Source organism: Sciurus vulgaris (assembly GCF_902686455.1).
Source record: "Sciurus vulgaris genome assembly, chromosome: 10".
Taxonomy (NCBI): Eukaryota; Metazoa; Chordata; class Mammalia; order Rodentia; family Sciuridae; genus Sciurus; species Sciurus vulgaris.
This window is the reverse complement of record NC_136470.1, coordinates 123,357,038-123,370,816: the sequence shown is the minus strand read 5'-3', so window position 1 is coordinate 123,370,816 and position 13,779 is coordinate 123,357,038. Positions and strand designations below refer to the sequence as shown.

The following is a 13,779-nucleotide window of genomic DNA, read 5'->3' as shown; positions in this document are numbered from 1 at the left end:
AGTCATATATAGTTTTTATTATGTCATGGTATGATTATTTTTATAGTTAACTTATTCAGGACTTTTATCATAATGGGATGCTGATTTTTATGAAAGGCTTTTTCTGCATCTATTGAGATGATCATGTGGTTTTTATCCTTGGTTCTATTTATGTGCTATATTATGTTTATTGATTTGTTAAACCACCTTTGCATCCCTGGAATAAAACCAACTTGATCATAGTGTATAATCTGTTTAGTGTGCTATTTGAATTCTATTTGCAGGTATTTTGCTGAGGACTTTTGCTTCTATGTTCATCAGGGATATTGGTCTACAGTTTTCTTCTTTTGTTGTGTCCTATCAAGTTCTGGTAGCAGGATAATTTTGGCTTTGTAGAATTTGGAAGGGTTCCCTCCCTTTCTATTTTATCAAATAATCTGAGGAGCACTGGTATTAGTTCTTCTTTACAAGTTTGATCAATTCAGCAATGACTCAATCCAGTTCTTGGCTTTTCTTTGTCGGGAGACTTTTTATTACTGCTTCAATCTCATTACTTGTTATTCATCTGTGAGATGTTTTATATCCTTTTGGTTCAATTTCAGTAGGTCATATGTGCCCAGAAATTTATCCATTTCTTCCAAATTTTCCCATTTATTGGCATATAGTTTTTCTATATATTCCCTAATGATTCTTTGAATTTTAGTGGTAACTATTACAATGTCTCCTATTTCATCTCTAATCTTATTTATTTGGAACTTCTCTCTTTATTCACAAGTTTAGCTAAAGGTTTATCAATTTTATTTTTCCAAAGAACTGACTTAGTTTCACTGATTCTTTGTATTGTTCTTTTAGTCTCTATTTCATTCATTTCTGCTTTGTTCTTTATTAGTTCCTTCCTTCTACACATTTACAGTTTGATTTGTTCTTGTTTGTCTAAGGCATTGAGGTGCATTATTAGGTTATATTATCGTTAAGGGAGCAAACAAGGAAATGGCAAAGCATGTAGAAACTAGCCAGAGGAGGATACCGTTATTATCCCTAGGGCCAAAGGATAAGGAGTTGTGCAGAAGCTGTATTATAGAAGGCTAGAGTTACTGTGCTGAAGCAAAGAGTGGGGAAGATATATCAACTTCTCCTCTCTCCCCTTCCATCTACTAGCAGCATTTCTTATTGGCCAGACCCAACCAAAGCTATTCAGAAAAATCCCAAAAGATGTAGTTTGCATGGGTGAAATCTGAGTCAAGAATGAATCTAGAAAAAACTAGGGATAGTAGGAATATACCTCAATATTGTAAAAGCTATATATGCTAAACCCAGGTCAACATCATTTTAAATGGAGAAAAACTGAAAACATTTCCTCTAAAAATGGGAACAAAACAGGGATGCTCTCTTTAACTACTTCTGTTCAACACAGTCCTGGAAACTCCTACTGGAGCAATTAGGCAGAAGAAAGAAATTAAAGGGATATGAAGAGGAAAAAAAATAACTCAAACTATCCCTATTTGCTGATGATATGATTCTGTATTTAGAAGACCCAAAAACTCCACCAGAAAACTTCTACAACTCATAAATAAATTCAGCAAAGAAGCAGGATATAAAATCAACACCCATAAATCAAATGTATTCCTATGCATCAGTGATGAATCAATTGAAAGAGAAATTAGGAAAACTACCCCTATTCACAATAGCCTCAAGAAAAAAAACTGGGGACTCAATCTAACAAAAGAGATGAAAGACCTCTACAATGAAAACTAGAACACTAAAGAAAGAAATTGAAGAAGACCTTAGAAGATGAAAACTTCTCTGTGATCTTGGATAGACAGACTTAATTTTATCAAATGGCCGTATTACTAAAAGTGCTATACATATTTAATGCAATTCCTATTAAAATTATGATGATGTTCTTCATATAAATAGAAAAAGTAGTCATGAAATTCATTTGGAAAAATAAGAGACTCAGAATAGCCAAAGCAAGCCTTAGTGAGAAAAGCAAAGCAGGAGGCATCATGATACCAGACTTTAAATTACACTACAGATCTATAGTAACAAAAGCAGCATGATGGGGTAGGGTTGTAGTTCAGCGATAGAGCGCTTGCCTAGCACGTGTGAGGCACTGGGTTCGATTCTCAGCACCACATATATATAACTTAATAAAGATTAATAAAGGTCCATCAACAATCCAAACAAACAAAAAACCAGCATGGTGTTGGCACCAAAAGAGACATGAAGACCAATGGTATGGAATATAAGACACAGAAACAAACCCACAAAAATAACAGTTATCTCATACTAAACAAAGGTGCCAAAAACATACCAAAAATCGATATGTAGCCAAACAAAATTAAGTCCCTATCTCTCACCCTGCACAAAACTCTAAGTGGATCAAGAATCTAGGCATTAGACCAGAGTCTCTGTGCCTACTAGAAGAAGATGTAGGCCCAACTCTCCATTATGTTGGCTTAGGAACTGAATTCCTCAACAAAGCTCCTGAAGCACAAAAAGTAAAATCAAGAATCAATAAATGGATGGTATCAAACTAAAAACCTTCTTCACAGCAAAGGAAACAATCAAGAACATGAAGAGAGAGCTTATAGAGTGGGAGAAAATCTTTGCTACCTGCACCTCAGAGCATTAATCTCCAGGATACACAACTCAAAACAACTCTTAACACCAAAAAAACAAAAAAACCAAAAAACAAAAAAAAACAAAAAAACACCCAAATAACCCAATCAATAAATGAGCAAAGGAAATGACTAGGCACTTTACAGAAGAAGATATCTAGTCAGTAAACAAATAAATGAAAAAATGTTCAACATCTCTAGCAAAGATGAAAAGATAAATGCAAATTAAAACTACACAGATTTCATCTCACTCCAGTCAGAATGGCAATTATCAAGAACACAAGTAACAATAAATGTTGGTGAGGATGTGGAGGAAAAGGCACACTCATACATTTCTGGTGGAACTGCAAATTGGTGCAACCACTCTGGAAAGTACTATGGAGATTCCTCAGAAAACTTGGAGTGGAACTACATTTGACCCAGTTATCCCACACCCTGGCATATACCCAAAGGACTTATAAATAGTATACTATAGTGATGCAGTCACATCAATGTTTATAGCAGCTCAATTCACAAAAGCCAAGCTATGGAATCAGCCTAGGTACCCTTCAACAGATGAATTCATAAAAGAAATGTGGTATACATACATAATATTACTCAGCAAATACTATTCAGCAATAAAGAAGAATGAAATTATGGCATTTGCCAGTAAATGGATGGAACTGGAGACTATCATGCTAAGTGAAATAAGCCAATCCCAAAAAAACCAAAGGCCAAATATTTTATCTGATAGGTGGATGCTGACTCACAATAAAGGGGCAGGTTAGAGAATAGAAGTTCATTGGATTTGATAAAGGGGAATGAAGGGAAGGGAGAAGGGATGGGAATAGGAAAGACAGTAGAATGACTCAGACATAACTTTCCTATGTTCATATATAAGTATGCAACCAGTGTAACTCCACATTATGTGGAGAAGAATGGGAAGTTATACTTTGTGTATATATAATGTATCAAAATATACTCTACTGTCATGTATATCTCAAAAGAACAAAAGATAAAAATAAAATGTATCTCATAAAAAAAAGAATCTAGAGGGTGAGGAGGGGGAATAAATAGAGAAAAATAAAACCTGAAGTTTTATTAGCAATGTTGTTCAAATACTAAATATCTGAGATTCCACAGGAATATGTAGTGTATATAATGTATATTGATTAAACAAAAAATCTATTAAGAATTCTTGGGCTGGGGATATAGCTCAATTGGTAGAGTACTTGCCTTGCAAGCACAAAGCCCTGGGTTCAATCCCCAACACTGCAAAAAAAAAAAAAAAAAAAAAGAATTCTCATTCTCATGAATATTTTTTGTTGTTGTTTGTTCCAGGGATTGAACCCAGGACACTAACCACTGAGCCACATAAACAGTCTGTTTTTTATTTTTTATTTGAGACAGGGTCTCACTAAATTACTTAGGGCCTTGGTGAGTTGCTGAGGCTGGTTTGAACTTGTGATCTTGCCTCAGCCTCCCAAGTTTGCTGGGATTACAGGCGTGCACCATTGTGCTCAGCTCATGAGATTTTTTTTTTTTTTTTGAGGGCAACAAAATCACATATGAGTCTAAGAATAACCAAAGCCAATGAGAACCAAACTTCATCTTTTAAACATGGATAGTTGTTATTGTAAGTAAAAATATATGCCATATGCTATTAAAAATCAGCTTAATGGTTACCTTTAGGTATTTTATGTGCATATATTTACATAAAATGTAAAAAATAGCCATGACTTTAAATTTAAAAAAATCATAACCAAGTTATTTCTGTGCCTTTCTTAATGCTTCCTCACTAACAGCCAATGAGGATTTACTAGAATATCTAAATCAATGGAGTGAATGAACTCAATAGGAATGAAGAGAACAAATTCTTCAAAGAATTTGTGCTTTCCTTAGGAAAACCAAATATTTAGACACAAAATGAAAAACATTAACAAGCAATATCTCAGGACATGAAACACACTTTAGCAAAAATGGATCCAAAACTGATATGTACCTGATTCTCATGGAAAGGCCTAGATAGAAATACTCCCCAAGAAGGCTATTTCTGATGGAATTATCTTTCCCTTTAACCTTAACAGAGGTCAGCTAGGTCAAATACTTGTGGACCCTGCACATGAGCCTATAATATACACCTAATGGGAAGGGAAGCAGACATTACAGGGAAGGATATCTGTGGGCAAAGACAAGGAAGCATAAAGGAACATGACAGGATGAAGATTTCTGCAGATCATAGGATCTCACTGTGAGAAAGTGAAGTTGGGTCTGGGTTGTGGCTCAGTGGCAGAGCACTTGCATGGCATGTGTGAGGCCCTGGGTTCAAGCCTCAGCACCACATAAATAAGTAAATAAATAAAATAAAGGTACTGTGTCCATCTACAACTAAAAAAAAAAAAAAAAAAAAAAAGTGAAGTCAATGGATTCCTGGCAACAGTCCCAGGAAAGCAGCTAAAATCTCAAGAGAAAATAGATACGTGGTACATCAAAGATTTTGGAGCTGAAGTGTGGCACAGATTCAGCAAGGACCCTCTGGATCTGAAGGCATCTTCTGACTAGGGATGACTGATGTCTCAATAGTAACCCACAATGCTAATGTCTTAGCACCATGTCAGAACTATGGCATAGTTCCAGGCTGAGGGAACCCCAAGAAGGTTAAAATTTTCCTCTAGCCTAGTATATGAAGGTTAAAGTGAGAATATTTTAAATGATTACAGAAAATCAAAAACTTATACTTCTTATAGATCTGAGATTAGTCATGTTTGAGACTTATCCTTTGCACATAAATAATAATGTGAGTATATAACACATAAGGTATTATATATTAAAGTTTATTAAAGTATATTCTGTGTATTAAAGTTTCATAAACAGAAATGGAAAAATGAGAAACTACTACTGTTTCATTTATTTGGGTCTATCAGTGAAAGATGCTCCATAAAGTGAATTTTCTGGATGAGTAAAAATAGTTTATGGTAATGATATAAATTACTGATCTTGGCTGAAATCTGATAATAAGACTGGAGACTATTGCTCTTATTCCAAATTACTCCCAGCCTGGAGTGCTCTTAAGAGGTTTTGTGTCTTTTTTTTCTTTCTTAAGTAGTTTTTCTTACTCCTGACTATACTTACAGTCTGACAAAAACTTTTTCTGAAGTTCTTAGGGAGTTTGATTCTAGTTTCTTCTCTCCCTTCTTCCTATTCTTTGTTTCACATAAGTCAGGTTGAAAAATCAAAAAACCAACCATTTTAGAATTGTGCTTAAATTAAAGAATCAAGGCACACTGATGGAAAATCCCATGGCTCATGACATGGTCTGGTTTCTCCACAACCATTTCTTGCTTCCTACTAGGTTTTTAACTATATTTGATGGCAGTATTTTCCACGTTATATAAATGAATTCTACAGTTTCAGAAGGTAATTGCTGTGGATGGGAAAGGGGTTGCTCAATGGCTCCTCTCCCGTTTCAGCAGGAGTAGCCCTGTTTTATCTATTTTACGCTATGAGTTTTGTTTTAGATTTTGTTTAACAAAAGGATTGTACTGCTAAAAGAAGTGAAAAAACCACTTTTCAAGAAAGTTGGTCTATAGATTTGTTTAACTTAATTGGTATTACAGTTGCAAAAAAATTTTAAAAACCTCTAAAACTCCAAAAAATATAACCCATTTTTGAAAGGAAATATAAATTACCTGAAGTAAAGGGATGAAATCCTCCTGTTCTAGAGAGCTGCAGCTGGGTTTTGCTAGAAGACAGATAAACTTAGAGGCATCATCATGATGGTTATTCAGCAACCTACAAAAGAAACAACTGCTTAGGAAGATCTGCTACTCTAAACAAGGACTAAAACATAAATGGCTGGTCATTTCAGTCTGATCTGAAGGCACTTAGATTAAGAATCAAGTACTATTTTCTTTTTTGTGGGGCAGGGAACTGAACCCAGGGCCTTGTGAACACTAAGCAAGTACTCTACCACTAAGCTACCCCTAGTATAATTGCTTGCTTTTCCATGAAATCCATGCTTATGATTTTGTTAAAGGGATATCTTAAAAGCTCAATAACAAAATGGTATATTATTCTAACAATGCTTCTGAGGCTGAGATCAAAGAGTCAACTGAACTAGTGCAGACAAAATGTTATTAAAATACACTGGAGGGGGTGTGTGGGGATATAGCTCAGTTGGTAGAGAGCTTGCCTTGCAAGCACAAAGCCCTGGGTTCAATCCCCAGCACCACAAAAAAAACAAAACAAAAACAAACAAACAAACAAACACTGGGGGAAATGTCCATTTAGTTTAGCACAGAACACTGGGACCCAGAACTTCTAAGCTGGCCAATAGCAAGGAGGGTACACACACCTCAGATGGACCACTATGCACTACACAAGGCATAAAGTTCTGTTTACCCAGGTTGACAGATATTCAAGGCTAAGCTGGCAGGTGGCTTTTGAAATTAGACTCTAAAGGAACAGGCTTAAAATAATAAGTGCTTTAATAATTCTTCTCAGTTCCAAGAATTCTTACCTCTGATTATTTGCTAGACATTTCCATTTGGGGACTATACTCTGATAGCAAAGTTGAAATAATGAAAACCAACTTTAGAATTTCTCAAAGTTAGTACTTATCCTGGACATCTATTTTTGTAAGAATGGTGGTACCATTCTTAGTTATCTGGGTTTGACTCTTTGAAGTCACTTAAGACTTATTTCTTTTCCTTATTCTTCACAACCAATTAGTCTCCAATTTTTCTTGTTATCCTTCATTAATAATTTATTGAATACTAACTATGTGCCAAGTATTACAGCTGGCCTTGAGAATGTATGAGAAACAAAGAAAATAAGACACAGTATTATGCCCTGTAAGGAGTTTACAGTCTAGTGTTACAGTCTAGTGTTTAGTTACCAATAAAATTATACTATGAAGAATGGCCAAAAAAGAAGTAATTTGCACAGAGTATTTATGGAGGAGGCCAGAAAGATTCCCTGGAAAGTGAAGTAGGAAGGAAGGGCATTATGGTAAGGAGGGAAGTAGGTACAAATGCTTGGTGTGTGATGCATAGAACATTTGGGCAACACTGCAGAGATGGTAAGAGAAGGGGATGTGTGCAGGAGGCCTCTAAGGTCAGATCAAGAAGCCTGGACTTCAATCTACTCCAAGAGAGAATTTTAACTTGGACAGTGACAATATCAGATGTGTTTTTCAGAAATATTAAACAAGAAACAATGAGAACCTGAGCATGGATACTAGTGGGAGATGGAGAGAAAGGTGCACATTACCATGTAAGGACATGGTAGCTAATAGGTGTTTAGGGTGAGAGGAAGTATAAAATCCATGACAATTCCCAAGTTTCTAGCTGGGACCATTAGGTGTTGGAATACAGGATGGGAATGCTGGAGTCCTGAGGAATTTAGGTTCTAAACCACATAGAAAGGTTTCTTCCTTTCTATTTCCATTGTATTATCAGGTTTGAGCCCTTTTAAATTCATGTTGAGCCTGCCAAAGGGAAGAGGGTCATAACAGGGTTCAGTACACATTCAACCTCGTGTAACAGATGATTCACCATTCCAAAAGAGATGTGGATGACATAATTTCCTTATTGAAAAATGTTCAGTAGCTCTCTATCTCTTATAGGCATAAGCCTACCATAATGGGTTGATTTTAAATGTCTTCCAAAAGCTCATGCATTAAAGGCTTGGTCCATGATGCAGCAGTGTTCACAGGTGGGGCCTCAGAAGATGAATGAATCATGGGGCTCTGACCTAATCAGTGGACCAATCCATTTACAGATTCAAAGCTTAATGGGTTTTGGAGGAGAGGTTTTGTTATAAAAGCAAGCTTTGTCTCTTTGCTTCCTGGATGCCAAGAGGTGAGCAAGTAAGCAGTTTTGCTCTACCATTTGTTCCCAGCCATGATGTTCTGCTTCTTCCCAAAGGCCCAGAAAGTGATGGGGTCAAGTGACCATGAACAGAAACTTCTGAAACCATGAGCCAGAGTAAATTATTCCCTCCTTGTAAGTTGTTTATCTCAAGTATTTTGTCACAGCAATGTAAAGGTGACTAACAGAAAATTGGTACAAGGAAATGGGTGGGGTTGTTGCTGTAACTGTACATGATAATGTGGTTCAGCTGGAATTGGCTTATGAGAAGGATTTGGAAAAGTTTGGCGATGCAGGCTAGAGACATTTGAAAATGCTATAAGGAGAGGTTATTGGGCTAATTCTGGTGGTAGCTCAGAAGACCTGAATACTGATAGGAATGTAAAGTAAAGGCCAAGCTCATGAGGATTCAGATGGAAATGAAGGTTCTAACTGGGAATATGACTAGAAGCCATTCATGTTACCTTCTGACAAATAACTTGTCTACATTTTGGCCATGCCCTGAGACTTTGTGTGAGGCCGAGTTTAAAGGTGATGGACTAACTAATCTGGCAGAGGACATTTCAAGGTACCATGACATTTAGGTTGTAGCACAGATATTTCTGGCTGTTTTAGCCAGATTGACAGTGAAAATCAGGAGCAAAAGACAGTGAAAAGATTTGATAAACTGGCACCTTGGCCAGGAAAGAAGTACCTGTAAAGTTGCAATCAAGGAGGGTATGGTTGTATAAGAGACAAGTGTCATTAAAATTAAGTGTTTTGTAACAAGACAAATCAAATGAGAAATACCCCACCCACCACAGCCTCAAGGATGTAAAACTCTCCCCAAAGACTGTGTTGAGAAGGGAAACCTTGAGTGCTTTGCTCACATAGGGTTGCCTAACAAATGGTTTCCCTGGGATTTTAGTTGCCCTGGCCCTCAGAGGCCACAGCAGTCATGTTTCAAGGAGGCCCAGATAGTACTCCCAGAACTTGGGAGTCATCCATGTGGTGTTGGTTTTGTAGGCATGTAGAATGTAAAAGTTGTAAGGTCACTGAGGCTTTCACTGAAATTCCACAGGAAAGCCTGGGAGGCCAGGCAATGTGTGGCAGTGTCAGAGTCCCTGCAGGCAGACCCTGAGAGGGTGATGTGTAAAGTTGTAAGAGAGAAGCCCAAGCTGCAGTGGAGACTCCAGAAAGTTAAGAGATGCCAGGAATGTGCAATGCCTGCCAAGGGATGCTGCATGGAGTGAGAAGAGCCAGCCCAAGAGAGTGGCCATGTGGGCTACAGCCAGCAAGACCACAGGAGTAGGCATGCACAAGTCCTTGAACCTCACATCACATCATTGTGTGCTCCGATGCTAGACATGAAGTTATAGAACTCAATATTTGCCCTGTTTGGTTTCAGTCTTATGATCCCATCCCTCCTTTCTATGCCCCTATTTCTCCATTTTGGAATGAAATGTTTACCTTATATCTATACCACCATTGTATGCCGAAAGTATGTAATGTGTTTGTTGACTTTTAGGGGGATTTACAGCTAAGAGTTTGCCTTGAGTTTCAAAGGAGATTTTCAGGTTTAGACTTTTGAAAAATGCTGGAACTGTTAAGACTATGGGGATTCTTGGTGTTGGGACTAATGACACTTTAACTAACTCAGGCTGACTCCTTACTCCCTGACGAGTGAGCTAGATCAAGGCTCAAAGGCGGTTTCAAAGGTTAATGACGATAAATCGGACCACCATCAGGGATTGGTTAACAACAGTTCCATGAACATGATCAGCTCGTGTTTGCCATATAGTCCTATGGGACTCTCACCTGCGTGAACCGCCCATGCCTTGTTGACCTTTAAGCTGAGCCTAGCCCCCACCCTACATAAAAGCTGTATGATTTCCTCAATAAATGAGTTCCTGCTGTGACTGGTCTCCCTGACACGTCTGATTGTCCTCCGCCTGAGGGCTGGGAGCGGGCGGTCAGTCAGCCCTACCTATCCGGGTCTGGCCTTGTTGGGGAGTGTCCCCTTCCCTTGCCACTGGTCGAGAAGAGCAAGGAGGCTTAAGACCCTGGCATCTTGGGATAAACGGAATGTATTTTATACTGTGAGATGGACATGAGTTTTTAGGGGTCATGGGTGAAAATTTATAGGTTGGGCCTTAAATGAACTCTAATAGCTCATGTGCTAAAGGTGTGGTCCATAGTGCAGCAGTATCCAGAGGTGGGACCTTCAGGGGATGATAGAACCATGAGGTCTTGGACCTTATCAATGGGTTAATTCATTTATGGATATATAGCTTAATGGGTTTGTGGGGAGGGCTCTCTCTTTGCTTCTTGGTTGCCATGAGGTGAGCAGCCTTGCTGTACTACATGCTCCTGGCTGTTCTGTTCAACCTCACTATAGGTCCATAAGGAGATGGGGCCAAGTGACCATGGATTGAAACCTCTGAAACTGAGTCAACTGAATCTTTCCTACTTTTAAGTTCTCTATCTCAGGTATTTTGTCACAGTGACACAAAGCTGACTAACATACCTACAATGGGCATTTAAGGCCCTCTGTAATTAGCCTGAGCCTGTCTATTTACCTGTCTCATGACTTTGCTAAATGAAACTTTCACTCCAGGCAACTGGCCTGAGTTACATTTAGTTTTACCTGTGTAACTCTCATAGTGTTCTGTTCTCCTAGGAAACCCATCCCCAATTTTGTCATCTTAATGCTGCTAATTCTTTTAAGACCTAGCTTATAAAATACCTCTTTCAAAAACTCTTCTCTGACAACTAAATTCTTTACTGATCTTTGTCCAATTTATATATATGTATATATTTCCATGTGTACATATATTTTACATATATTATATATATGTAATATATATGTGTAATATATAAAAAATATATAAAAGGAACTGTTGTAGTTCTTTTCATCCAAAGCACATGGCTTAATGACTTATACAGAAGACTGTCAAAGCATATTAGCAATCTAACAGACATATACTTAACTGACTTCGTTTATGATTATTAGAGCTATAGTATGATTTTTAGTTATTTTTTTAGTTGTAGATAGACACAATACCTTTATTTTAGTTATTTTTATGTGATGCTGAGGATTGAACCCAGTGCCTCACACATGCTAGGCACGTGCTCTACCACTGAGCTACACCCCCAGCCCTGTGATTTTTGTGTTTATTTCCTTATTATTTAAGGCCTGTGAAGTTAAATAAGCATGCTTTAGAAAAAAATCAGTGCAGTGCAATAGGTGCAAATGAAAATCACCTCTTAGGATTAGAAAGTAGGTGGGATGGTGATAACAGAAAGGCAGTGAGGTCTTTGAAAAAGAGATTATTTAGAAAAAAAGGATAGTACTATTAAATACAGTAGCAATATGATACATGAGAGATACTCAAAGACAACAAAGACAAATCAGGGATGACTTTTTGCTATTAGAACCATGAGAGACAGTGAATTACAATTTTCTGCTAGTTCTACTGACTGATAAACTCTATATGGCAGGAGAAAAGGAGATTAAAAGTCATAAAAACTGAAGGATGAAGGTAAAGGTAGCTATTTTACACTGGTATTGTACACTGACCATAATGTTTTTAAGATAAAATATTGTTCTGTTAGTGGACAAATAACACACTAATATAAAAGGGTAAAAGCAAGTAAAGCATGGCAAAGCTGAGCAATACTACTACTCCATGTGAGAGGAGTTCTGCCCCAAAGCTGGAATTCTAGGAACTTAAAAAGCTGAGGAGCCATGTCTTTCCCCAAAAAATGTCTGACTGTAGGAGAAAGAGATGTCAGAGTATAGATATAAAATGGGCAGTAGTTCTAGGAAAGGAGGGGAACAGAAGAAGTAGGGGGAAAGAACTTTAAGGTTTTCATTTTAAAATCACTTGTAGGAGAGATACTGAAGCCTCCAACTCCTGAGCACTCGGACAGGAAGGAAATTATTTACCCTAATATTTATGGCTTTTATATTTGATTTTATTTTTTAAAACTCTATATTATTGGAGCAAGTCAGCATTCCTATGTATAAGCCAAAATGTTTTAATGCTATATCATTACATGCCAGTTATTTTTTGTGCTTGAAAATTTTCATATGCTATACTTGGGCCCAAGTTGCTTTATGCAAAGGGCAGTTTGCAAAAAATCTAAATACATTTTTTCCTAGGTCAAGTGGTAACTCAAAGCATCATTCTTAGCTGCTACTCTCCCCAAATAGCTATACTTGGGTCTGTCTCTCTTAAAGCAGTCTAGTTTTTAAAAGGCATTTTAAGAGTTCAGAGAGGAGTCCCCACTAGAGGGCACCCAAACCATTTAAGTACCTGACCAGGACATTTTAATATAGACACACTTACATATTTGTTTAAAGTTAATTTTTCTGTCCCTGTGACCAAAATACCCAACAAGAACTACTTAGAGGAGAAATTTATTTAGGCTTCATGGTTTCAGAGATCTCAGCCCAAAGATGCTGATGCTATTGCTCTGGGCTCAAGGTGAGGCAGTACATAATTGGGAAAGTACCCAGCAGAGGAAAGCTGCTCAATTCATGGAGGGACCCGGAAGCAGAGAGAGGTGGGTGGGAAGGGTCCACAAGGAAGATGAACCTTTCCAGGGCACAACCCCATGACCCACCTCCCCCAGCCACTCCTCACCTGCCTACAGTTACCACCTACTCAATCCATTTAAATGAGGATAGGATGAGGTTATGACTCTCACAATGCAGCCATTTCACCTCTGAATGTTCCTGCATTAATAGGAGCTTTTGAGGGCTACCTCAAGGTGATTCATCTCAATAAAGAAATATAGCTATTGTGGCTACTGCTGCTCTATCCACCAATATAAATGTCTTCCCTATCTCAGTATACATAGTCCTAACCAAAAACTGGCTGATTTTCCTTAATATTAAGCAGTTAAATGGAGATAAATCAAGTGAGGTACCAGTTTTCCTTTGCTACTGTTAGCCTTAGGTTCATAAACTTAGTGTCTTAGAATATTCAACAAAATATAAGTGGTTATATTTCTTGTCTCTGGCTCTAGTATCTCAAATAATAGATTATTTTCTTTTTCAATCTCCTAGCTCAATCATAGCCTTTTCTTAAATAATTATTATTCACTTCTTGCTGTTTTCCAAGATTACTAGATGGTTCTTGCCAACAATACTGATCTTAATGGCTAAAGCCATCTCTGACAAGAGTTGTGTCATCTCCCTTTCCTTTACCTGATTCATTCTCCAGCTGAGGCCTATTCAGAGTCTATACATACAAGGGTGAAAGAAGTGAGCTGAATGGAAGCCAGAACATCTATGAAGTTTAAGTTCTTAAATTCTGCTACTTTTATCTATTGATTTTTTAAAC

At 37.5% G+C, this 13,779-nt stretch overlaps 1 protein-coding gene across 6 annotated transcripts in view; it reads right to left on the bottom strand.

Annotated features, from left to right (window-relative positions):
• The window catches only part of PPP2R3A (protein phosphatase 2 regulatory subunit B''alpha), a 150,090-nt gene that overhangs the window by 67,929 nt on the left and 68,382 nt on the right, over positions 1-13,779 (bottom strand). For all 6 annotated transcript variants that reach the window (XM_079155007.1, XM_079155008.1, XM_079155009.1 and 3 more), the window contains one exon: positions 6,269-6,371. In XM_079155007.1, coding sequence (XP_079011133.1) covers positions 6,269-6,371 — 103 coding nt within the window. The remainder of the gene's footprint in view (positions 1-6,268; positions 6,372-13,779) is intronic.